Source organism: Scatophagus argus, chromosome 1 (assembly GCF_020382885.2).
Source record: "Scatophagus argus isolate fScaArg1 chromosome 1, fScaArg1.pri, whole genome shotgun sequence".
NCBI lineage: Eukaryota > Metazoa > Chordata > Actinopteri > Scatophagidae > Scatophagus > Scatophagus argus.
Genome location: NC_058493.1, coordinates 15,515,340 through 15,542,500, shown reverse-complemented (window position 1 = coordinate 15,542,500; position 27,161 = coordinate 15,515,340). Strand labels below are relative to the sequence as shown.

The following is a 27,161-nucleotide window of genomic DNA, read 5'->3' as shown; positions in this document are numbered from 1 at the left end:
ATGATGAAATCATTAGTGAGACTAGTTTTTACTGCGAGTTTCCTGACTGGTTTTATAACTTCCAGGCAGTCATCGCTTTCAGTTTCATCTCACTAAAGTAATTTCCAATTAAAAAAGTGCTTATCATGAACTAGAATCTTAATATGAATATGAAATGTTACTAAATCATTTTCTTGTGGGCTGCTTGAGTAAAAATTGTGATACTTCAGTTGTATATTGTCATTTTTGCCCTGCTTTATATTTCTACGCTATTTATATTTATATTTGATAAATAACCCATCAGTATGCTGTTTAGCATAATTAAAATACGGCCCAACTCCACAAGCTAACACCCAGCATTTTACATTTCAATCCATCGATAACAGCTATACTCTATATAACAATGTAACAGTAACTTTACTTTTAACTGATAGTAGTCTACTTGTGTACTTTTAATTAAGTAACATTTAAACGCATTTATTTTACTTTTATTGAAAAAAAGAAAAGGGATACGAACACATCGGTGCCAAATATCTTAAGTAAAAGATTGATGATGCGTTCGTTTGCCCTCTTCTCTTGTAGGTTTTCTCAGGCTGAGGCAGCGACAGAGCGAGGGAACAAGAAGAGGAGGAGGAGGAGGAGGGAGGTAACTGAGGAGCAGGGAGGTAACCGAGGAGGAGGAGGAAAAGGAAAAGAAGGAGGAGGTTGATGATGATGAAGACTGTGACCGACGACGCTGCCACAACTAGCCAGTAGGTCAGGTTCACGGTAACTAACTTCCAGCGTAAACACACAGAGGGCATAATAGAGGCTGAGTAGTAACTAGACACCACAGAAGCCGACTGTTGGCCGGACCACCGTCTTCTCCTTGTTGTTGTCGCCGCTCTCTAGGAGGAAGAAGGGCGAGGATAGTATGGCTGCACTTTCTCCACAGATCCGAGGACTTCAGACAGATGAGGTAAACTAACGCGCCAGCCGTTAATGAGACTGCTCATGTGATCTCGTCGTTAGCCAGTTGGCTAACTAGTTAACGCTAACTGTGGCTAACTAGACAGGAGTGTTGTGGAAAATTAATTAGCAAGCTAACTAAATCTCTAGCTAGTCAACTCGTGAAATTAGGAGTTTTGTGTTGGCTATAAAATGTTACTTATTGATAGAAAATCATTGTAAATGACCAGCCCTAATACTTCTCGTCTGACAACGCAATGCACGACTTCCAAAATAAAAGAGCCTTAGCTGCTGACTTTTATCAACCAGGAAACTCAACAGGCTCCCAAGCCGTTAACGCCTCTCTGTTGGCCGTCATCAACTCACACACGCACACACATAGACCAAACTCTGAATTGTCTTGATTAAAACACTCACGTTGTTAGAGCTCTCACTGTCGATAACAACGTTGGGGCCCTGTGAATAGTCCTATAACACCAAGCAGATGTGATCGATTGCGAAATCTCTTGATGATTCACTAAGTTCACAGTAAAAGCATAAATGAGGCTGGGGTTAACATGGGAAATGTGCAGGAGTGCCGAGCAGTGTCAGGATATTACGTCATCCTGACAGTATGCATCCTGACAATATTTGGCAACACTGATTGTACTGGGGGGGGGGGGGGGTCTGCACAGCATGAATATCAACAGGGAGTTGTATTGTTTACTGTTATTATTATGATCCTTGCTTTTGATATGGTATTCTTCTACCTGTGTGTGGGCGTGTGCACATACAGTACAGTATACTGTATATCAGTACAGTATATATCTAGTAAAGCACCTTGCTACACAAGCACAAAACAATACTCAGTGTCTACTGAACTTGTGCTTAGTGTCTACAGAATATTAACAGGCAGTATTATTGTATATATTTCAAGTTAAACTGTTGTTCTAGTTTTTTGTCATGATTAATTTTCTAGTCAGTTAATCAGTTTAAAGAGGTAATACAATGTGTTTATTGTTTTCTTATCTTGCTCTTTGTGAATTTATGTTGGTTGATTCATGATTTATGTCTGACTGTAATTTTCCATCATGACTAACAAACTACTTTATCTCCACCTGCATCATTTTTTTCAGGGGGAAATCAGAGTGCTTAAAGTGAAAGTCATTGGGGGAATTGGGCTGGCTAAGAAAGATATAATTGGAGCCAGGTAAGCCGTTGATAGTCAACACTTACTTTTAAGTAGGGCTGCAGCGAGTTAAATAATTGATTATCCAGCCAATTATTTTCTCAAATACACAATTATAACCAAATGAAATCATGTCATGTCCTGCTGTTGTACCCGTTTTCTGTAAAATGGAGATAATCATCTTCCTCTGCATATGTGCTGACCATTTCCTGTCAGCTGTCCTCATTCTCCTCAGTAAAGCTGGACAGTCAGAATGTGCTAAAAGTGCATCCTCTGTGCCATTAAAATGGCATAGAGGATGGGTGGGTAACAGGAAGGTTATGATGACCCACCACACGTACGGCTGAGACATCTGTCAGTGAACAATGAATCAGTTTGTGTTAAATTTATCGGATTGAGGCCTCCATTCTTTTCAAATGTACTGGGACACATCCCTTTATTATTCAGTTCAGGTGTGATATGGGACTGTTTTTCAGGGGTTGGGCTCAGCCCCTTACTTCCAGCGAAGGGAAATCTTAATGCTTCAGCATACCAAGATATTTTGGACAATGCTATGCTTCCAACTTTGTGGCAACAGTTTGGGGAAGACCCTTTTCTATTTCACCATGACTGTGCCCCAGTGTACAAAGCAGCGTCCATAAAGACATGGTTGGATGAGTTTGGTGTGGAAGAACTGGACTGGCCTCAGAGCCTTGACCTCAACAATGTACACCTTTGGGATGAACCAGTACAAAGATTGCGAGCCAGGACTTTTTGTCCAGCATTAGTGTTTGACCTCACAAATGCTCTACAGAATGAATGGGCAAATATTCCCACAGAAACACTGAAGTGAAAGCTATTATAGCTGCAAAGGAAGGACCAACTCTGTCCCTTGTCTATATAGTGATCTGCATTATTAGCAAGAAAGGTTCAATTAACTGCTTACTACAATGTTTACAAATTTTTTATTTATTCTCGGTTATAGTTTTAGTATTTTGAAAGGAGTCCATGTTTAAACCCTCAAACTGAAATTTTTGCAATTTTCCCAATAGGAATTTGCATTATAAACAAACAGAGTGCAAAGAGCCCCTGACTTTTGCAACACTAACGTTGGTGTTAATTAGGTTACACTGTAATGTAATTTTGTTAGAAATATGTTCTACAAAAAACACCAAAAACAGTTTCAGATTTGTGAATGTAGTTCTCTTAATGTCCTGTTCATGAAGTTGTCACATCTTGTTTATGTCCGACTGTTTCATTCAAATTCAAGAATTTACAAATATAAAGTACAATAAAACAAAACTTTTGCTTATATTATGCTTTTATTTCTTATGAATGTTTAATCATTCATGTTATAGCCAAAACTGCTGTGTTAATATCACTCTAATGTAACACCAGCCACTCAATACTTTACTAATGACCAAACATAGCTGCAGGGTAGTGACTGTGGGTAATGTATAATGTGATGTCAGTGATGAATGTGGTTTTAATGTATGTCATCGTGCCTCAAACTATTATAAATTAACAATTAAATTCAACTTTCCATTGAGCGTAGAGTAGCTGAGGCCATTATGTTAATGTTTCTTAGGTCTGAGTGCAGTGCTTCTATCTGCTTCTGATCTAATCAGTGACGTAAAGTGTTTTGCTTCCCTGAGTAGTGAAGTGGAAGAAGAACCACACAAACCACTAATACACACAAAGAGAAGAAAATGGATAATAAATGTTAAAATCTTTGTGGATCATTCCTGAATCTATATGTGTCTCTCTTTTTCCTGCAGTGATCCATATACACGACTGTCGCTCTATGACCCTGTCAATGGAGAAGTCACAAGTGTTCAGACTAAAACAATAAAAAAGGTAAGATAACATCTGCTTTTGCAGTTCTACTTTTTTTTCATTTGTGTAACTCATTTTATATTGACTTGTATTTTTCCTGTGATCACATGGTACATGAAGACACTAGACCCAAAATGGAATGAAGAATTCTTTTTCAGAGTAAGTGAAGCTTCCATTTAACATTTAAAATGCATCTTTTTATCTGTTGTGTGAATATTTCCACATATGTGCCAAGAGATCATCTGTGCATTTTGTAACCAGAAGTGAGATTCATTTACTGTAGCAGAGTATTTCATCATTTTTAACCGCAAAGTGCTTATGGTCATGTTGTTGACTGTGCACACCATGGTTCCTTGTTGAACTCAGTACTTTAGTGTTTTATCTATACTGTCTATCTTATGTTTCAGGTTCATCCCAGGAAGCATCGCCTGCTGCTGGAGGTGTTTGATGAAAACCGTCTGGTAAGTTTTTTTGTTATGTTCGACCTTTCTGTAAATACTATGCTGAGTTCCTGTAGTTCTTTTTTTCTCTCCAATTCCAACTGAACATAGGTGGATTAGAAGTGTGGAAGTCTTTGTTCACTTTTGGGCTTCAACTGATAATTTTAAATTAAACTGGAGATTATTTTCTTGATTAATTTGCTTGGTCTAAAATGTCAGAGAATACTAAGAAATGTCTGTAAGCCCAAGAGCTGTCTTGGGAGAGCTTAAATGGTGGCAACTTGATTTTCTGTCTATCAGTGAATTTATTAATGAGCTAATTATTGCAGCCAGTTCACCTAGGTAAAGGTATGTGTGTTTCCAGATATGAAAAACAAAATGTAAGACTTGCCATTCCACCAAATGTTATTTTTTGTGCACATCACCTATACATGACAGATTACAGTTTGTTATAGTTACAGGTCATGTGTTTTGTTAGTTGTAGTTGTGTTTAAAAACCCCGGAGAGGCTCTGCTGGCTGTGTAGGCTGGTCTGAGGAATTATTTGATAAACAAAGTACTGGAAATTAATTTTAAGAGCTACTCAGCTATGGAGGGACATTTCTTAATTGGTAGATGTAGTGTTTATAGTTGCAACACACTCGCGTATATTGGACACAATCCAAAGATATTAAAGCCAGGAAATAGCCTCACAAAGGTTTGAAACTTTAAAATGGATAGGTTTACTGAAAAACCTTTAAATCAAATATTTTAATATAAAAACATGTTTTTTTCTGGACCCTAATGTGTTTATACCACCAAACAACATTAGCGCAAACCAGGGAAATGTCCTATTTCTGTCGATAAGGACATCCGCCTGCCAGTACAGCGTTAACTTTGGTTTGTCTACCTGATACGGCCACCCTTATTATGCCATGACATGTGATATATTGTTGGTAAACAGGGATACCTTTTTATTCAGAGCTGTAAATATGGGCAAATCTGGCTGCCTTAAGGGCATTCTAACACCTGTTGCTTACTGTACAAGTGTGGTTGGAGACTGAAAGAGTCACATATCACATCGTGTGTTGAATGTCGTGTCGATGGTGGAGGTATTATGTGCATTGATATGTAGCTAAATAATTTCTGTTATGACAGAAATGCATAGGATTCTGCAGCAGCTTGGTGGGAGTGTTTGTGTTGTCACGTGATGCTAGATCGAGTTTGGGGTTGGGAGACTGCAGTGAATGTAGGTCAGGGCACCACGAACACAAGTGCCACTGCAAATAATTCAGGTGCATCCAACAGTACATTTTAATTATTAACTTTTTATCAGTGCCCATAAAAATTTGTAGTTTCTTAACATTTTATGTAAATGATTGTAAAGAGGAATAAAGGCCCATATTTTTTTTCCTTAGTTTAAATCACAGCACTCTCAAAAAAAAAAATCTTGATAAGACCGACTGTGACTAAGTTACGCAAAGTCTCACTGGGGCATTATAAAAAACAGTTTAAGAATTCAGTTTGAGTTAAACTTATAGTGTGTTCCCCTTTCTTATTTAGATACTGTCTGTTTGTGTAGTAATGTGGATTTGCTTTTCATTTTCATCCGTTCAGGAGCGAGTAGTGAACTGTCATGTGGATGACAGGGGGAGTGTGCAAACATGGACACAAGTGAAGACATGATACACAAGCCTCCTAATCTCAGTGTTGCTCTACAATGCTGTGGTTCATAGGTTAAGTGTAAGATTGGAGAAACAGGGTAATGGCTAGCTCATATGAACGGGCCCATCAAGGGTGGAAGGTGCCCTGCTAGGTCCGCATTGAGTCTCATGTATGAAATGGCCTTTTTATATGCTATGATCAACTGGTCATGGGTCACCTCTCTCGCTTTCGTCCAAGCGCAATCTCACTTCCTGTTCCCCTTCTCCCATGGCCTGCAATGGCAAAAAGTTACCAAAGGAAACACAGCAGATAGCCATCTTAGGCAGCGGGGGCAGGGGATATGGGCATAATGATTATCTGCTCTGATGATTTGATGCTTCTTGTTGGGTCTTCTCAGAATTGGGAACAAGTAGAATAGGCACTGCAGTGTTTTATAAGAAATAATCACTAGCCTAGTTTCAAAATGAGAACTGTCTTTTGAGGTTGTGATGTCTCACAGTATTTCATGTTCATGCGCAAGGAACACTGGAGCACTAAATGGCAGAGTCTCACTCGTACACACAAACACATTCAGTTATACGTGGGCATGGTACGAAATTCTGCGATATGCTGTCAACATAATCTACACAGAAGATGAAAAAAAAAAAAAAACAGTTCCACTTTACAGATTTTGGGGTACATGTGCGACCCCTGGAGCCCTGTAGATGTCAGTGTCTGGTGTTCAAAAGTTAGTGCACATCAGTGTTAAAGATTTTTAGAATGAATAGAAGTTGAGCTGTTGACCCAGACTCATGCTGGCCTGATGCACAGCAGGTCCTGGGACAGCTGAGTAGCCAGACCCAAGTGACACAACCACAGCTGTCTGAGACGTGCTGCTAGCTGTGCTGTCTGTGTGTCACATGAACACAGTTGAGCAGTTGGACAACATCAAGAGTCCCAAAGAGTTTGACCCCACTATGATTACATGTAGTGAATAAATGATAATACAATTAACAGGCACATTGTCAGATGTTTACAGTTAACTCATTTGAAACTATTTTATTAGACTTTTTTATATGGAATACAGTCTTAACATTCAGTAGCTAGTGTGGTCTACTCATACACAAGTTTACTGATTTGTGACTGAATGTCAGGACATACTGTATAAAGGCCTACATAAAACATTTTTCTGGTGTTCTATTAACAGGTTAACTTGTTTTATTTAAACTAGAGATAGATAGATCAATACTTTATAGATCTCGAGGGAAATTCAGTACCCTTTCTCATCAGTACATAAAAACACAACTAAGCATGCATTAAACTATGGTAGCTTGTATCTCTGTACAGAATGAATAAGCATTTTTCCCACCCTAATTCCCTTTTGTAGCTATTTTTAATGTCGTTTAGTGTGTAGACAGCGTTAGTTATTTAGAAATATGTTGCACCTCTCTCGGTAAATTGCTTATCTGTACCTTCCCATGGTGAGAGTCTGATTCACAAACCTGTCTAAACAGGTAGACGCTCATCAGTGAATATTACAAGAAGCAGCAAATTAAATTCTTAGAAAAACCAAGTCAGTGTGCAACACACAAACACACACACACACACACAAACAAACTTAGCTTCAACTTAACTCTCCTTCACATTGTGTTTGTAGTTTGGCAGAATGTTTCTAGAACGTGTTATGTCACGGGATTACGGTCACAGGAGACAACAAAGGTGGGTGTGACCGACTGACTGTGCCTTGTCATGCTGAAGGTAAATTTTGTGGAAATCTGGAGGGTGTGTCAGTACTGTGAACGTGCTTGTGTGCACGTGTCTGTCACTGCCGCTCCAACACACAAAGGATTGGGCAGGGAGCTTGTTCGCTTTGGTCTTGCTAACGGCAACAGAGTCTGAGAGTGAAACTGAAAATGAAATTTGTTGTTCATTTTGCTCAAATTATCACTCTGCAATGATAAATCCTAATGATTTTGTGTGGCGCAGTTTGACCTTTCCCCGAGTTTCAGCAGTAGCAGTTTTTCATAAAATTTAAAAATTACTGTTTTGGTGGATTGTGATAACCTTTGCAGCTTCTGGTCTGCTGTAAATACCTAAAGTGAAATTTGTGCACTTTATGTTGAGCTCAGCACTTGTGCGGCTTGCCGAGCAAGTTAGGCTGTTCAGTGAAGGAGTAGAGAGAAGGAGTGCTCCAGGCGACACCACGAGAGATCCCATAATCTGAAAATAGTGTTGTCCTTCCTGGGTTCAAGTTATTTTACCAGCAACTGGAGATGCTCACATACTTCCACACACCAGTGTCTGACATATCACAGTCACACATAAAAAACTAGATAGATACTTCCTAAGGATCCTTTTAGATGTCAAATGCTGGCATGAAGATGCCTGTGTAGCTGCCTCTGTCTCACTTCCAGAGACCTCATGAATAGACGGTATGCGTGTGACGTTATCGTATACAGACGTTACCATGGTTACTGCACCTTGTGTGAATGATTTTCAGATATGTAATGATGTCAGTTACCAGCATCTGCTATCAAACTGTGCTGGTTGGGGTTCCTAGCCCTTATATGTGTTTATGAACACGTACGTACATATTAATGTGTATTTCTAGCCACAATTTGACTGCCACGGAGCACTGTTTACGCCGTGCTTCATAAAGACTGTTGCCAGTTCGGGACACAAGCAGACATAGCAGATTTGTATTGCCGCCAAGTGCTGGTGAGGGTGATTGTAGAACGTCTCAAAGTGACGTCAGCACATACAGTTTAGCAACTCGTTAGCCTAATTCATTATAGCTGCTCCTGGAAGGACATCCCCTGTCTCGTATGCCCAGCCTCTGCTCCAACTCTAACCGCATCTCACTGACACAGTTTGTAATGGCAATCAAACACTCTGAAGAGTTAATTAAATATAGCTTGCCCTTCAGTTTTTCCTTTGGACTTGGTGTTCATTTGGGTGGCACATTCGTGCCAATATTACAGGCGGCTTTGCTTTATTGTTGCCTATCGCATTGTACTGTATGACTTGGCATTAAATGCGTTGTATGGGTCACCAGTCTTATCTTATGGCCTATGCAACAATATCACAGCATTTACTTTAAGCCAGATGAGTGATTAACAGCCAGTCACGAGGTGTTCCTGTAGTTTGTCATGTTGGTTTAAAAAATAGGCTATGACTTCCACTGCAGCAGTGAAGTCTCCTCTGGTGAATCATGTCTTTATCCTGACTGTGTCTCTTACTGGTGCACCCTATACTGAAACTGATTTGGATGCAGAGTAATGCCCTAAAATAGGCCAGCCTGGCTCACAATAGGCTGCCATTAATAAATAAGACTGTCAACAGCTACGGAGAGGAAATCAGACCAGCAACTGACTGTTACATGAGGTGTCATTTAACAGGTGTCGTGTCACTGTTGAAGCAATCCCAGTTTGTTCTCCTTCTTATCTTCTTGTCTTCTCTTTAGGGAGATCTCTGCATCTTTTTAAAACACATTTTCTGTGTCTTTGCAAGCTTTTGGGCTTTAGGTGTACATTTGCATTAAATAAGTTTGATGTCATGTGTAATTTACAATCACGATCCTGCATATTTTCACGGGCTGTAGTGGTTTTATTGTGCTGTGCTATTTTCCAACCCAGTCTTCAGGTTTATACAGAATTATGTTGAAAGTTGTTCCCTTTGATTTCCTGTAATTCAATAGCAGTGGGTAAAAATATTTGTGGGGGCACAGGGCAGCAGAAACATTAGAAGCATAGCTGCAGCAGGAAGTAGTCTTTGAGTAAAGTACCCAAGGCAGATTTAACAGTTTACCAGGTCTTCAGTCTAAGATGCAGCTTAGAGGGCTTCCATGTTGTTGTTTTATCCAGTGCAGTAAACAAGAGTGAGATATTAATAATTTAGATATTAATTTGGCTGGAACTCATGAGGTGCAGTTAACTAACAGCTGAGATAAGCTGAGGTTATAAAGCAGGTCAGCAATGAAAGCTCTGTTGTATGAAGTTGAAGCTCCCTAAAGGGACAAATCTCTGGGATTGCTCTAGTTTCAAAGGTCGTATGTTTGGGTCATGTCTCCAAACAGAACCACTGACCTCCTCTGACTTAAAGCTGAGATCAGCCTGGAGAGGAATGTAGGTTGTCACCAGAGCTATTTTGGCAATGTACAGCCGCTAATGATTGTGATCACAGAGCAGAGCTCGGAGCAGTTGCTTTGCTTTCCTTTTTTCCTACCAGCAAGTTTGATCATGCAGCTCTCACCAGCCCTGCAGGGATTAGAGAGTTAAACGAATGGCACGTCGGCTGCGCTTGCATTTTGCGTCAAGGAGAAGCAACACGGACCCTCTGTCAGAAAGCCTCAGCAGCCATGGTGAGGAGAGTGGAGTCAGTGTGCCAGCTCATAGCCCCACAGAGATTCTGGCGCACAGCTCTGTCCACTTGAAGGTGACTCCTCTGTCACCAGACTATGGTAATTTACAGCGATACTCTTCAGTATTCATACCCAGGGTTAACACTGGAGGATGTAATAAGAAGAGCATTCTGCAGATCTCGCTGCAGCCCTGTGGGAAGGGCAGTGGAGAGCTGGATGGCAGTATAGAGGATGGAGACCCAGGGGGCAGCGAAGGAGGAGCAGGTAGTGGTTCTGACGGAGGCTCGTGCAGCAGCAGCATGGCCAGCGATGCTGGGTACTGTAGCAGTAACAGCATCTTTGAGCCAGAGGCTACAGAAAAGCACCGGACCACCCAGGAGAGGAGTCTACTCTGCCGCCAGTCCAAGGTCCCACTGAGACGGTGCTCGTCCTTGGTTATATTTCCAAAGAGCCCCTGCAGCACTCCACCGGCTTCTCCAGTCAGTCCCGTGGCTCTACCGGCTCTTCCATCAGTGAGGGGGTCTCATCAGTCATTTCTTCAGACATCTTCCAATGAATTTACACAAGATGATGAGGAATTAAATTGCAAAGGGTCCACCCCCACTGCAGCAAGTGGCCGTCGTCTCCCTAAAGGAGGCTGTTCAGCCGAGTCCAGAGACACCAAACATATGGTGCAGTTTAATATTCCTCTACAGGATGAACCAAAAAGCAAAATGGAAGACAGGAGTAAAATAATAGAACTGTCATCAGCTACAGACAGGTCGAATCGTCACTCTAGCTGCTTGCTGCTGCACTTTGCCCACCAGAGACCAATGATATCCGGGAAGGGAGCTACAACCACAGCCACAGTCAATGTGGGATATCCTGAGGCTCCTAACCCAGCCGCACACCATGAGGGTGAACATGACCCTCACAAAAAACTCTATCGTAGTACCTCTGCTTGTTTGTTCTCCTCCACTAAACCGTCAGAGAAAAATCAAAAGGTCTGTTCTTCAGAAAAGGGCCAGGAAATGTCTGAGGAAAACTATTGTCACCGTGCTATACAAAGGAGCTTTTCCCTGGAGGTTCCCTATGCTAACACTGGAATTTCATGTCACGTTTCAAATCCAAAACTCAGTAGCCCTTGCTCCCCACATGTGCACATTCATTTGTCTCCTTGCGTCCCAGCTAAGTTGCCTAGCTCTGTTAGTGATGTAAACACAAGCCACAAAGGGAATAATACAACACCAAAGAACCCAGGTCAAAACGCCAAGGTGAGTGTCTAGCTTCTTAATTGATATTAATTGATGCTCCCTGATCATCGTGGCATTTCGCAAAGATAGACGTGTAAAGGCCATATGAAGGAGCACTGTTGCCTGTAATGTTGTTTAACTGGTTCAAGTAAATTCCGTGCTGCTTTGGTCTGACTGCTCAAGTGACACCACTTCTGCTTTTGTGTACTGAATAAAATGAAAGTTGGACTGTCATGAATACTGCAAATAACAAGTACATTGTTGTTGGCTTTCTGCTAAATTTCGCATCATCAGCTTATTGTTGCTAAAGGAGTTTTAGCATTCTAGGAATTCTTGGGCAGCATTAGATATTTGGATGGAATAAAGAATACATATGCTACAATAACGTTGCTCCCTGTCACTGCCGTTGCCATTCAGATTCTTAAAACTCTGTTTACTCAGCGGCAGTCATTAGGCTCACCGCAAGCCAGAACGAAATTCAGTAACTGAGAAGATTGCTACAGCTAAGTCATGCAATTAACAAGCCCAATGTGGACAAACATCCAGAGGTATTTGGTTACATTACAGTAAATCCATTTGCATATTGGTTTCCAAGAAAAACGAGTATTGAAAGCTGCCTGTATTTCATCTCGTGAGTCTGTTTGTCTGTCGGTGTGTGTGAAGACATGCTCAACTTTAGCGTAGTTGTCCATTTTTATTATTCTGTTAGCGCTATGACTAATCGACTTAAGTATTTACCCAGCCTAATTTTAGTGGTGGGAAAAGCAGTGCCCCTTGCTGATATAAATAAAGTGCCTCTGAAATATTCCCCCTGACTCCAGATAGTCTGGTGGTCTGTAGCACTGCCCAGTCCCGTGGATTCAAATTTAACAGCATGATACTAGAGCAGCACACAGTCATGCCAGCCATCTGTGGACATGGTGTGTGTGGCTATGAGGAGGGGTAATGTAATGTCGGCAGGACGGGAGCGGGAGCCTTTCCCAGTAAAAGGATGGTGTGTTCCTTCTCTGTGGGTCCCCCTGCCAGGCAGTGTTTGTGAAGTATCGGGTGTCAGCCTACCCCCTGCATTTAGCAGGCTGTCAAGTAAGAAGGTCTCCTGCAGTAATTAGCCTGTTCATTTACTTTTAAAGGTCTAAACTTGTGTTTGTAAATTTAGATTTTATTTTCTCACATTAAAAAGTTCCTGAAATGCCATTATCATGTATATTCATTTCACTTGAGCTTTGATGTTCACAGTCCCTCATTCATATTTAGTTCAGTGTCACATCTCCTTCTTTAAAATCTGCATCAAATACTACACACCTTTGTTTACCTTCTGTCCACATCCACCCACAGCAGAATACCAATGGTATTCACTATCAAAAGCATTTTTTTTTTTTTAATAGTGATTTTTACTGATTAAGTGATCTTTGTGGTCATCAGTGTTTACAGCAGTGGTAAGAGGATAACCTAATGCCAGCCAACAGGCAAAATGTTTAATACAACTCATACAAAAGAGTTAGAAAAATAACAGAAAGGGAGGGAGAAAAATAAATAAGCAGCTCAAATTTTTGTAAAGTGATAATTTTGCCAGTTTGACTAAATCATAATGTGTACATCCGTAGACCTATAAAGACTAAATGTGACGTCATTTGTTTGCTTTGCTCAGCTTTACTTAGTTCAAATACCGTTTTAAAAGCAAAGACAAAATGATTAGCTGTAGTCGAATGAGTCACATTCGAAAAAAATGTCACAGTGGAAATTTTTATGAAAGTTCTAGATTTGCTGTTCTTATCTGCAGTGCCCTCTTAACCCCATGTGCCTCATCACATGAGTTAATGAACAACAGAGTGTGACTGCATTATACAAGGAAATTGACAAACATGAATCATAAATGCTGTGTTTTGAAACACTGCGAGTCATTACTTAATGAATTTTGTTTAATTTAGTTAAAAAGATAGACAAAATGTTAAAAGAGGCCCACATTTAACTATAAATACATTTTCTCAGGACCAGAAGGTTGGACTGTGTTGGACATCATGGACTATCCAGATGTGATTGTCTTAAGTAATTTTGTGTGACTGCCACAGTGTTTATATTTGTGATGTGGGTTTGCATTTCCTTCAGAAGTTATAATGTTGTTTAGAGAAATCACTCACCCATGATGTTGGGCAGGAGACAAGAGCCAAGCAGCATAAAGTTTAACTTTTAGGCTTTAACTGTTTAAAGACTAAGAATATAGCCAGTAGCCAAGCAAAACATGTCCTCTTTCTTCCTTTGAGTATTGAAATAAATACATTTTAAACATTCTCCATAACAAATACCGGTAAATAGTGCAGGCTATCAGAGTTGATGTTACTGCTTCTCTCAGTGACAGCAAATAGTTTCCAGTGTGGAAAACAAGGCTGTCCCAAATTATTTTACGGCTTTGACTTAACTGTGTCATGATAATCATCTGCTGGTTACTACAGCTTTGGCAGCATTTACTTTCTCCCTGAGTGTCTTCTTTCAACTTATTTTATGCTGTTCTCGCAGACTTATACTTGAGGTCCTCATAAGGGTGGCACATCAGCAGACACTTTGTTTGCCTGCTTCAATAACATTAGTTGAGTGGCTCTTCAGAAGTTTAAGTTTCACAAGCTGCTCTCCACCTGTTAAAAGAAGTTTGTCGTTGCCGAGCTAACATGGATATCACTGAGCTTTCTCCAGAGATGCCGAAAGTGTGTGTCTGTAACTGCACAAGCTCATACACTATGTGGTCAGCACTGCTTAATGCCACATGCTAAACTGAGTTGTATTTAGTGTCACATGAACCTTCGGGGATGCTCTGAATGGACATTTATCTGTGGTCGACCTTTTATCTTGGGTAATCTCGTCATGTGTCGAGTGCATACATTTCTTCTTTGTTAGGCTTGGCCTCACTTCATCCTGCATCCTGGACGTTTACAAGGAAAGAGATGGTTTCACCTGATTGACAATTCTCTTTAGTGTGTGTATTGTGATTGTAACTGAAATAGAAATGACCTCCTTGACCTTTCAAACCGGCAGGAAAAGTCATCCCTATTAACTTGTAATTGTTATGCACTGCTGTTTGTGAAATACAGGAAGCTGGTTTTAATGGAACTGGAGATAAGATGAAAGCAGATCTGCTCAGTGCCTAATGTGAATGTGACACTAAATGATAGTTTTATTCTTCTAGATGTTGTGTTTCTGTGTAGTACTTCATCATCTTCAACTGCGGAGCAATACCATAACATGAGATTACTCATGTACAAATTATGTGAAGGGCAGTGAAGTTTGTCCTTCATCAGTGTGTCAAACAGTAGACATAAGGTTTTGTCTTTTTTTACATGTCAGAAACTCATTTTTCTCATTACTCTGGGATGGCATAATAGGGCCATTTTGAAAGCAAAATACAAAGGTTCTTATATTACCCTGTCCGACCCCAACTTTGTAATTTTATTTTAACCTTATGGCTCTAATACACCATTTAAATGCTGTCATTAGCTGTTCTAAACATAAATACTAGAGGGAGGAAAATAGCACATGACGATGATGTTGTATATGAAACCACACTACTGTGTACTGTATACACTCATACATTCTCCAGTAAATCTCCAGTACACTGGCTACTGTAGCAGCCATATATAAACAATTCCAAAACATACGCAACTTCTACTGTACCTTTGTTAGTGTCCTGTAGACTGTGCTCTTGGAATTAGTCATTTGTTTATAGCAGAAGACGGACGGAAGAAGGACTGCATGGCTTAATGCGTGATCTGACAGGTGCTCTTCAGTGGGGCAGGTGAAAGTACAAGAGTAGAAACAAGCACAGGTGACCCTGATGCAGAGCTATAGTCAACGTGTTGATCTGTCGGAAAGTCTGTATGCTCAGAGAATAAATGTATTATGTTATTTAATGTGACGACAGAGTTCCTCAGGGTTTTGCCATTGTTGTCGGCTTCACCTTCCTGGATTTTGTCTCTTGCCTTTAGTCATTTTTTGGGTTTTTCTGACATTGCATGAAACATTTGAGAATAAACTGTGCACATTTATCATTAATGAAAATTAGTGCTTAAAATACACATAGAGGTGATGTTCATATGGGTTTTAAGCTCTTCTTTGAACCTGGACTTAACTCCTTTACTTCGGTGCACTATTAGAAGTGCAAGGGCAGGACGAAGGAGGCCTCATCTATATTTGTTCACGTAAACACTTCTTGCTGCCGTTGGACAACTTGACCTGCAGCGGGTGGTAATTTGGTCTCAGAGCTGATTCCCTCAGCGCAGTGTGCCTTCGCCTTCGGTCTTCAGCCTTTGAGACTGTAACGGATGCGATAAAGGCATGCGGTGAATGTGCGAACTGTTCGAAGAAAAGACAGTTTATCTGACAAATGCCACATTATTTTGGTCCCAGTCTTTGGAGCAATAACACAGTGCAGCCATTCATTGTGGGCTGGTAAACATACTCCTATCTAGGCTCCATACTAAATCAATACGGAAATAGATCAAGTCAAATGACTCTCATTGTTTTCAACTAGGTAAATACTGCAGTGTTTGTGCTGAGAATAATAAATATTTTTGTGCTCTAATGATTGAAGATCGTTTAAATGCCTTGTCCTTATATGATAGAGACATGAAAGGAGTTAAAAGACCACTAAAAATACACACTGCGTGTTCCTGGGGGGATATTACAGAGGATCTTATCACTCCAAAAATGGCTGATTAACAGAACATGTCTAGGCCTGTGTCTTTGTCTTGTGTGTGAGTGTGTGAAGATAATATTATCATGATCTTGACATCTGTGTGATTCCCTCTCTCTCCACGTCAGACACGTGATGACTTTCTGGGACAGGTGGACGTCCCCTTGAATCAGATCCCGGTGAGTTCTCGCTCCTGCAGGAAATGCTTGTTATTTGTGACTTGTTCAAGTTGAAGTGAGTTGAAAGCATTTTGTTTTTACTGTAGCTTTTACTTCGCGAGTTCTCGACCTCAATCACGCCCATGCCGATATGTAAATGTAAACACGCACACCCTTATTCTAGTGTCTGTTCCATTTCGTTGTCTATAGTTTTGGAAACACAGTCCGTCATGTTTATGTTATGTTCCTGCTTTGTTTCATTATAAATACCCACTAATTGGCCCTCATGGTACACTGTCACCATCATTTCACGCATTGGTATCTTTAAATATACTGTGTTATGATACAGTGCTTGGCAGTAGATTTATTGGTGTTGCTGTCCAAGTGTTTGGATATTTGAAGATTTTCTTTTGATTTTTTTGTTTGTTTGTTTGTTTTTTCAGACAGAAAATCCTAATTCAGAAAGGCCATACACATTCAAGGATTTTCTGCTTCACCCACGAAGGTTGGCATGATTTCATGGCTGTTAAGTCTTTTGTGTCTCCCTGTTTTACATTCCATTTTGTACATGTTTATTTGCAGGAGCAAGTGATAGGCCACAGATCATACTTATACACACTAAATACAATTCTAAATACATACTATTTTTTAGACATGGCTGACAATATTTTTTTTCCTTGTACCAAAATTCTGCTATTTGTCACACAGCCACAAGTCCAGAGTCAAAGGTCATCTGCGCCTCAAAATGACTTACCTGCCAAAAAACCCAGACTCAGAGGAGGAAACGGCAGATCAGACTGAGGATGTAAGTTTGGCTCATCAGCAAGAAATCTCTCGTGATCTTCACAAATTTCACAGATCACCTCGTGTCTAGTTATCCAACACGCTGTTCATAACAGATAGCTCAGTCGATCTGATAAAGTCAGTCTGTGCTGCCTTCAGGGATTATTAGTTTTCATTCGCAGTCACAATTTCTTCTGAGTTAAAATAAACAAGATCAAGAATAAGATCAAAATAATTTTTAAGAATAATTTTAAGCCAAGTCATTTTTGCTGTGTACAGTCAAATAGCTGGCATTAGGATGTTGTCCCGCTTGTGCTGTCTTTTCACATTTTTTTGGTTCATGTTTTGCAGCCTGGTTGGGAGTTTCTGGAGTCTCAGGACATGTCAGGTCCCAGACAAAGCCAGCTTCTGCCTGCTCTGCCCCCTGGCTGGGAGGAGAGGCAGGACAACCTGGGAAGAACCTACTATGTCAATCATGAGAGCAGAACCACACAGTGGCAACGTCCCACAATGCAGTAAGCAAAATCTCCACAGCAAAGTTAGACCATTTTCCTTGTTGCTGCAGTACTGATGTGTGTTTGTGCCTTTGTCCTAAACAGGGACAGTGATGTGGAGATGCAAAGAAGACAAAACAATAATACAGAGGTAGAGCAGGCTTTTATTACTCGCAGACAGATCTCGGACCATGATGAGAACAACACGAGAGAGTCTCCCGAGGTAAATTTAACTTTTTAAAAATATTTTGCATGGATTTTAAGTCCTGCTTGTCTTGCATTACTCTGTTCAGGCCCATCTGTATTTTCCCACTGTGTTTAGGAAAATAGATCATGATTTTAAAATGTTAAAAATGTATTGACTTTTCCGAGAAACAAAACAGAACATCTTTAAATTCTAGCATTAAAGTCTCTGAAAGTGAAGATGAGTTTTTAACTCTGCTGACCATTTTAGTGTTTTGCAGCACATTGTTGCTCTTCAGCCCATAACTGTTTTGTTAAATGTCACTGTTCTCATACACTCGTGCTTTTGGCCACAGCAGGCAGCTGTTTTCAGTTTAAAAATCCCTACTATTCACTTGCTTCTCAGCACCAAACAGCAGACTGACACAGTTACCAACTACCCGGCTGAACATATTGGAACATTTAGCAGCTAAAGAGAAAAAACTGAATGAAAAGACTTCATCAGGTGGATAGAAACATTATTGAAAATGGGTGATAACGTTGCTCTGTATCAGCTGAATATGTGAATAAACACTTGTTTGCTCAGGGCGATGATATGTTTAAGAATATAACACACCCTGTTCACTAGGCAGTTTTTAAAAGGTGAATGTGTTTTCTTAGCTACGTAGATCCCATGTTGAAACCAGATGTTGTAGTGGTGGTTGTAACAGTGTAGCTTTGGCTTGTCCTCAGGGCTTTGCATAAACACTTTAATTTACTCTAAACAAACTAACTTGTATATTTTTAAAATAGAACTCTCCATGGCTTACACTGTATATTTAAACTGAGTAATCTGGCAGAGCTAAAATGGGATCAGTCTCCCACTGTGTCTTCTTGATGAGCCTCTTCCGTCTCATTTTCCAGAGCTGGGAGATCATTGCAGAGGACGAGTCCACCTTGTATCACCGCAACAACCAGTTCACACCGTCTTCGCCCTGCATGCCTGTGACTGAGTTCCCCTCGCTCTCTGATGATCTGAGAAACGTTCACGTTTCAGGGGCCACAGCAAGCGAGCCGCACACCTCCCATAGAGTGAGTCATTTTCTGTGCAGCATAAGGTTCTAGTTACCGTAAGTCAGAGGAAGAAACACATAATGCGATTGTTCTGAGAGACAGGCAAGGGGTGGGTGTGTGTGTGTGTGTGTGTGTGTGTGTGTGTGTGTGTGTGTGTGTGTGTGTGGCATAGTTGTCTTTGACATCCCTTTCTCCTCCAATGCAGAATCAAGCTACTGTTTCAAGCCATTCCAGTCTCAGAGGAAGTACCCGCTCTTCAACAGGCGAGGAGCATCCTGTTAATCCTGTGGTAAGCATTTCACTCACTGTTGAAATCACTCACTCCTGTCATTTGGTGAACCTGTCTTGCATGATTTGTTGCTTTATGTGTTTATAAATATCAGTGTTCAAGATTCACAGGTATATTCTTTAATGGGCATGGCTTCTTTCACTTCCTGTTCTGTGAAAGTTAGGAAATAGTTTTTGTGAGGTCATATATTTCTTGTTGTTGCGTTACTCGGTGAGCTTGAGGTTTTTAGTATTGATCACCTTATTGAGTATTTTTGTCATTCAATAGCTGCTTCCAACCTCAGCTGGGCTGCCACCAGGCTGGGAGGAGAAGCGAGACAATAAAGGACGACGCTACTATGTGAACCACACCAGCCGAACCACTTCATGGGCACGACCCACGCTGCAGGTACAAAGTGGGCTTTCTTATTGATATTGATAGGGGGAATATGTATCTATACTAATTCAGTGCTAATTCAGTATGGACCTCAAATCAAGTGAAATTGAGTCATATGCTGCCTCTACATATTGTATTTTTTGTTGGACAGAAAACCTCAGAGGTCCCAGCAGCAGAAGCAGCAGCATCAACAGCATCAGCAGCTCAGAGTGCTGCAGGTTTACCTCAGAGCTCCTCTCTGTCCCAACCATCTGCCTCCCCTGAGGAGTCTCCTCAGCACACTCCAAACACTGAGCCCACATTTGAATCTGGCTTCCTGCCAACTGGTTGGGAGGTTCGCAGTGCTCCCAGTGGTAGACCCTTTTTCATCGACCACAATACAAAGACTACGACCTGGGTGAGAAGGCAGCAGACTTCAGATGTGCTTTTGATTCCAGTTGTTAGTAAAAACTACTTGGAGAGACATTTCAGTTCATGGCCACTAGGGGCTAGCTCGAAGAAAGCCAATGTTTTATTTCCACAGCAAGAAAGGGTCTAAGCATACTTCTACTTCAGTCTTATGTGTGTCATGGTGGCAACTTTAAAAAATGTAAAAAACAGAGTCCCTACCAGTCAGCAGTATCTGTTGTGTAACCATTCCTCTTTGGTGGAAACACACTCTGTTTGTTTTCCTCTGAACAGGAAGATCCCAGGCTAAGGATTCCTGTGCAGCAGAGAAGGAGAGTGTCACTTGACCCAGCTGACCTCGGCCCTCTGCCAGTGAGTTCATCACATGCAAAAAAAAGAAATCTTAAGCTTTCAGGCAAAAAAAATTATATACAGGCCCTTAATTGTTCTGTGTTGTATTATAAAATCAGAGCTGATAAGTGCTGCCTGTATCATTTCACAGTCTAAAGCCATTTTGTTAAAGGATGTGATGTTTTCTTCCTTCCTAGCCTGGATGGGAGGAGAGGGTCCATACTGATGGGAGGATATTCTACATAGATCACAGTGCGTATGATGTTTAATACCAAAAGTACACCTTGGAGTAAATGATGAATATGATTCCATGTTAATGAAGAGTCTCTGATGTTTTGTTTTGCGTAGACACCAGGACCACGCAATGGGAAGATCCCAGATTACAAAGCTCAGCTATAACTGGACCAGTGAGTATAAATTGTATTTGACAGATTATTCATCAGCAACATGAGATTAGTATCCATCGAAAACTGTTATCGATTTATAGCTTACTGATTTCCTGTAAATGTGTATCATTGACCACAATGTAGGTCATAAGGTTGAGATTGATTGGTGGCCGCTCAGCACTGTTCTTTGTTCATTATAGGCAGTGCCTTATTCCAGAGATTATAAACAGAAGTATGACTACTTCCGGAAAAAGCTGAAGAAGCCGGTGAGTGTCCTAAAAAAAAAAACAAAAAAAAACAACTTGATAAAACCCTTCTAATGAGGACTGGTGTTGTCTTTGCCTCTGATTTAAGAAATTTAAGTTTTATGTTTAACCTCCAGATGATCGTAACCTTTCTTCTTATTGCACTCAATACATTTCCATGCAGGCTGACATCCCAAACCGTTTTGAGATGAAGTTGAGAAGAAATGCCGTGCTGGAGGATTCATATCGACGCATCCTCTCAGTTAAGAGGGCAGACCTGCTGAAGGCACGACTGTGGGTGGAGTTTGAGGGAGAAAAGGGACTGGACTATGGTGGTGTGGCCAGAGAGTGGTTCTTCCTCATGTCTAAGGAAATGTTCAACCCATACTATGGACTGTTTGAGTATTCTGCCACGTGAGTCTGTTTTTTATACCTTTTCCAATGGGCTTATACATCATTAAGGTGTGTCTAAGTGAGTACAGACATTGAAACCAGTGATTTAATGGCTCCGCCCATTGACTTTTAGGGGAACTTGTACTGATGCTCTGATTTAAACTGAGGAAAAATGAAATGAAAGATGCAGAAACTCAGATAAACACACATGATACTCGTTATGGGCCACCACATACTGTGTGCATGGTTTTTGTGGTTGTGAAGACACACCTGTGTTCACACGGTGTCAAGACACATACGATTATAAGATTCAAACTGCTTGTCCTCTCTCACTGTGACTGTCTGCAAGAAGGTCTGGAGAACTGTAACTGTGACCTGGAATATTAGTTAGGATCAAGTTCACCACGAAGCAGTTAGTAATTATTACATTATTTATATGAACCGTCTGACCGTGAGTCAGATTAAAAGTGAGCTTTAAGGACATGAAGTTGTGGTGCAGTAGCAGCGGTGGGTTGGGTGTCGCCCTGAGGAGGGGGACTGAGGGGAACTGCTTTCAGACAGAGCAGCTGATTTGGGCTGTTCAGTAGCTATTGTCTGTTCTTTGAAATTCCTCTCTATGTTTTATGACTTGTCTTCCAGGGACAACTACACACTGCAGATTAACCCTAACTCAGGTTTATGTAACGAGGACCACCTGTCCTACTTCAAGTTCATTGGCCGTGTGGCAGGCATGGCCGTGTACCATGGCAAACTGCTTGATGGTGAGTGCTACCTGATTGTGTGCCACTTGCAAAAATGTCTGTATAAATAAACAGAAAAGGCCACAGCAGTGGGAAGGTCGAAAGGCTTAGAAAAATTGCATGATTTTAACAGAGCCTGACATTTTTGTTTGTGTTCTTCAAAGCTTTCTTCATTCGGCCTTTCTACAAGATGATGCTGCAGAAGTCGATCATTCTCCAGGACATGGAGTCCGTTGTGAGTGTCACTTCATTACATTATCTTCACCCTTCAACTAATCTGGAAGGCATTCATTTTGTTAATTTGTCTTTGCAGGACAGTGAATATTTCAACTCCTTGATGTGGATTTTGGAGAACGACCCAACAGACTTGGATCTGAGATTCACCATTGATGAAGAGCTGTTTGGACAGGTTTGTTCCAAGTGCTGTCTTTGATTCAGCAACTTTGAGTGTGTGATTTCAGACTTTCTGTGTAATTTACGTGAAACTTTCTGCCTGTTCAGACTCACCAGCATGAACTGAAGCCAGGTGGTGCAGAGATTGTCGTCACCAATGAAAACAAGAAGGAATACATCCAGTAAGCAACAGAGCTCCTCATTTATAGAAAAGATATTTTTCATCAAGTGTTGAAATTATGGTTTGATGCTATCTGCTCTTTTGTGCTTGTCAGTCTGGTGATGCAGTGGAGGTTTGTGAACAGGATACAGAAGCAGATGACTGCCTTCAAAGAGGTAATTCATTTGACACATTTCTGTCCCATATTATATCATAAATATAGTAGATACACAAACTAAAAAAATATAAAATAAGGCTAAAAATATGTTACATTTCGTGTTTTAGGGATTCTTTGAGTTGATACCACAAGATCTGATCAAGATCTTTGATGAGAATGAGCTTGAGGTGAGTTGATGTTGTTATTGCTGAAATGAACCAGATTCATTCCAGAAAGATGAGTAACGGTCTGATTACCTGCCCCCTTGTCCTCCACAGCTGCTCATGTGCGGTCTTGGAGATGTGGACGTCAATGATTGGAGAGAGAACACCAAATACAAGAATGGCTACTGCTCCAACCATGTCGTTATCCAGTGGTTTTGGAAAGTAAGATGACTTTCCATGCCTAGAGCCAATTCCTATTTTTCCCCTCCTTTAAGAAGAGCTTTGTATTAGTTATTTATTTGTGCATCTGTCTGTGCTGTTCTAGACGGTGCTATTGATGGATGCAGAAAAGCGAATTCGCCTCTTGCAGTTTGTGACAGGAACGTCAAGGGTCCCAATGAATGGCTTTGCTGAACTCTATGGTGAGATAACCTGCTGTGTCTCGAGATTATCCAGTCTTTTATCCACTGATCCACACAGGGCAAATATTTATTTTCATCTTCCATCCCAGTGGAAGATACTGTATACACTGGTCTTCAATCGACAGGTGGCTTGAACTGTTTTTTGTTTCTATTAAATGACTTCCACTTCTAACCATGTTATATGTGTTTATTTGATGTGTGATGGTTTCATTTTCCAGGGTCTAATGGACCACAGCTGTTCACCATTGAGCAGTGGGGAACACGTGATAAACTCCCTCGAGCCCACACATGGTAAGCACTTCACTGAGATTTTTTTCGTTAATAATTAACACATTTAAGTTCTGCAATGTGCTGTGGACAGTTTTCCATTTTATTTAAAGTGTTTGCAGTGTTGCATTTGCAAGAGCTAAAGCAAACAAACAAAAATGCTTGTTGATTTCTGCACTCCGTTTGTTGGCCATGTTTAGTGTTTAGATTTGTGGTCCAGTTTCTCAGGAACAGTCACAAATATTAACGTTTTACTGTGATGTGGCTAAGATGTGCAGAGCCCCTGGTGTCTTTGAAGGTGACATTGTGGGCTATCCTGTGGGCACTGATTGACATATGACACTGAACATTGTGCTTTGCTTTCTTGAGCTTAACTCACGCTGACGCTTTGTGTTGCAGTGAACACGAATGAATTAATAATAATTTTTTAAAAACGGTCTCCTAAAAGAATGTTGAGCGTAGTGGATTGTAGCCCTCTAGAGGCTGGATACAGTTACAGCTCTCATTCTGCTGTTAGCTGAATTCAGCCCAGTGAGGCCCCTTAGAATTTAGGGGGGAACTCTACTGATGTCTCATGTGTCAAAGTCAATTTTCTAGTCAGTTTGCAACTCAGTTGCATCATGGGAAGTGTAGGAATAAGGGTTTGTGGCAACAGATTCTTTTGATAATTTATCTGTGGAAAGTCCCTCGACTTTATGGAGGAGTAATGCTAAATCTGGAGCACCTTAAGAATTGTGAATGGCCAAGTATAAACTGAAGATAATTCCTGCAAATGCTTTTAATGACTCCTTCTTGGATGCCACTTTTACCTTGAATCCCTCTTTGTCTTAATTTTCACCCCATAAAGCTTTAATCGACTGGACCTGCCTCCTTATGAGTCTTTTGAGGAACTGAGGGAGAAACTTCACATCGCCATCGAGAACGCACAAGGCTTTGACGGGGTGGATTAGTGCCTCTGCTGAAATGATCTGGACTGACATTACTTCCGTTATGTGGAAACAAGCTGTGCGTCAGACTCTGGTCTTAACCTGCTAGTTGTGTGACAGATGAAGGACAGTCACACAATGGACAGAATGGACAAGAAATCTGAATTGAGGGCGGTATTTAATCTCTCTGCATGTTCTCAAGTTTACAAAGCAAATATGCAAAGCTATATACTGTATAATCAAAACAAAATCAAAACTTTTTCATTTGGGCTGAATTCTTCTCCCTTTAAAAATGTTCCTCGCTTCAGGTGCTTGTGAGATATCTTCACAGAGTAGCAAATGAATTTAGTTTGGTTTCCCAGAACTTTTCATTTCCTTGCATTTTAGGTCTGGAATGAGTGGACCATGGGTCAGAAGCCCACTGTGACATCCCAAATCCCTTTAAACATGGCCCAACTGGATCAGTATTAGAATAAAGTTAAAAAGTTTTATTAAAAAAATTCAAAGTTGAAGACAACAACGTGTAAGAAGCGAAACCTGGATATTAGAAATTCAGCCTAAATAAAACAGCTGTGAAGATAATTTCTTTCTTTAATTATTCTTTCCTATCATTTAAATTCTACACATGATCATACATTTTTCATTCCATCATACTAAAAACACTGATGCAAATCCCAAACATATATGCACCTCCATACCATTTGTAGCACAAAATTTGCAGTCTATATGCAAGTTTGAGAGGCTACTCTTAAAGCAAGCATGTCATTTAATCATTATAGTAGTGATGTATCAATACCAGGACCAGTAACAGGCTGAACTAATTACACATTAGTTTGTATTTGTGTAATCCACAGATCCAAGGACGTGACTGCATTGTTAGATTGTGCTGAAATAATATGCAGAATTGTACATATTGAGATGAGATAATTGAATAGCATTTGATTTCATTTCATTTTTCAGTACGTATTCAATATATACTGTACAAATATACTGTACATACAAATAGGACTTTACCTTCTACAAAATGATAAAGCATTTATTAAAACTGTTAAAAGTAATATTGACAAATTGGTTATTGGTGCACCTCGACATTATATGTACTTTTTTGTTTCATTTATGATGAGTAGCCACTCATACACTTGACTGTGTATCAGAGGAGTAACAGTCTCGATTTCATAAAAAGGTCTGTACGCTGTCTAAAACATAAATAGAACAGAATATGCCAATCCTTTTTGACTTAATTGACTCAATTAAAAACAGTACAAAGACAATATATTTGATGTTTGAATTTAATTCCAGCAACACAAACACGTTGGGACAGGGACAAGAAAAGACTGGGAGAGTTTTGTGCTGCTCAGAAAACACCGGTTTGTAACGTCCCACGTGTATGCAGGTTCACTGGTAACAAAAGGAGCATCTTCTGGAGGCGAGGGTGCTGCGAGGTTCGACACTTTGTCAAACGCATGATTGTATAAAGGATATTACTACACGGACTTTGTTTGTTTTTGGGTTTTTTATGCTTTGTACAGAATCGACAGAATGATCGCGTTCTGTTTTTATTTACATTTTAGACAGCGTCCAAACTTTTTTTGAACCAGGGTTATATTGAAATGTATATACATATTATATCTCATGGCCAGTAGCTCTTAGAAACTTTATCTGATAGACTGGCCTTATCATATAATTTTGCGTAGTTGATTAAATATTAGAATTTGTTGCCTTTTATCAATGAGTGATAATGTTTTGTTCTACTCATCATGGGTGTCTAATTGCAGCACAGTGCTCTATTTTTAAGAGTACAACTTTAAAATTTGTTTTGTTGACAAAATGTGTACAGATTAATGTCCATTCAAAAATGAGTAATCACTTGTTATACCTTTGTAGGAAAGTAACTGTACTTAAGCAGTTAGTTTTAACGTTTTCTCAATGGTAAAACGTGTTTACACTACCTGCCATGTTTACAGGTTGTTGACAAAGGAAGATGTCGTGTGCTGGTTCTTGTCTCTGACAACACAATTTTATACTTATGCTTTTATAAAGTGAAGCACTTTGTTAATATTGATGAGTCTTACTTCTGAACTGTTTGAATCTTTGCCGATCTGTCACCTGCAGACTGCTTAAATCGCTCTTTAAGAAAAGTGATCCTATGCTTCAAGTGCACATGTGTTTAAATGTTTACATGTGAACATTGGTGAAAATAAGCACATTCTCTTCTTTCACTTCTATTTAAAATGAAATACAGAGGCCTTCTTTTGTAATGTATTGTAGACTTTGATTGTTTATTGATGTTCTAATCTCAATGGAAGTACTGTTATATACCTATTGTTGTCTACTGAAGAATAATTAATTATGATGTATCAAATTTTGTCACATAGAATTTAATTATAACACCAATAAGTGCATTACAACAACAAAACAACATGCATGCAACATATATACAACAGTGTGTGTGTGTGTTTGTGTGTATATACTGTATATATACATGCACACAAAAGGGTGGAATGAACTCTAGCTGTTAAATCCCAATTTTATCACCTATAGTGCACCAAGTTAAATATATTTGAAAAATAAAGAAATATCAAAACAATCA

The 27,161-nt window shown here is 40.1% G+C and overlaps 1 protein-coding gene across 2 annotated transcripts; it reads left to right on the top strand.

Annotated features, from left to right (window-relative positions):
- Nucleotides 1-644: 644 nt before the first annotated feature.
- Nucleotides 645-27,161, top strand: nedd4a (NEDD4 E3 ubiquitin protein ligase a). 2 transcript variants are annotated; one of them, XM_046386220.1, is made up of 29 exons: nt 645-937; nt 2,043-2,116; nt 3,853-3,931; nt 4,031-4,069; nt 4,318-4,371; nt 16,374-16,424; nt 16,847-16,908; nt 17,112-17,208; nt 17,538-17,701; nt 17,786-17,903; nt 18,767-18,934; nt 19,122-19,205; nt 19,473-19,592; nt 19,732-19,977; nt 20,262-20,339; nt 20,516-20,570; nt 20,667-20,725; nt 20,905-20,970; nt 21,134-21,363; nt 21,982-22,103; nt 22,247-22,317; nt 22,396-22,491; nt 22,584-22,657; nt 22,751-22,811; nt 22,921-22,980; nt 23,071-23,178; nt 23,282-23,378; nt 23,597-23,669; nt 24,493-27,161. In XM_046386220.1, the coding sequence occupies exons 1-29, from the start codon at nt 893-895 to the stop codon at nt 24,593-24,595; spliced, it is 2,754 nt and encodes a 917-aa protein (XP_046242176.1). In that variant the 5' UTR covers nt 645-892; the 3' UTR covers nt 24,596-27,161. The 2 variants fall into 2 exon arrangements, with proteins under 2 accessions (XP_046242176.1, XP_046242186.1); XM_046386230.1 differs by lacking the exons at nt 645-937; nt 2,043-2,116; nt 3,853-3,931; nt 4,031-4,069; nt 4,318-4,371 and adding an exon at nt 5,806-11,585.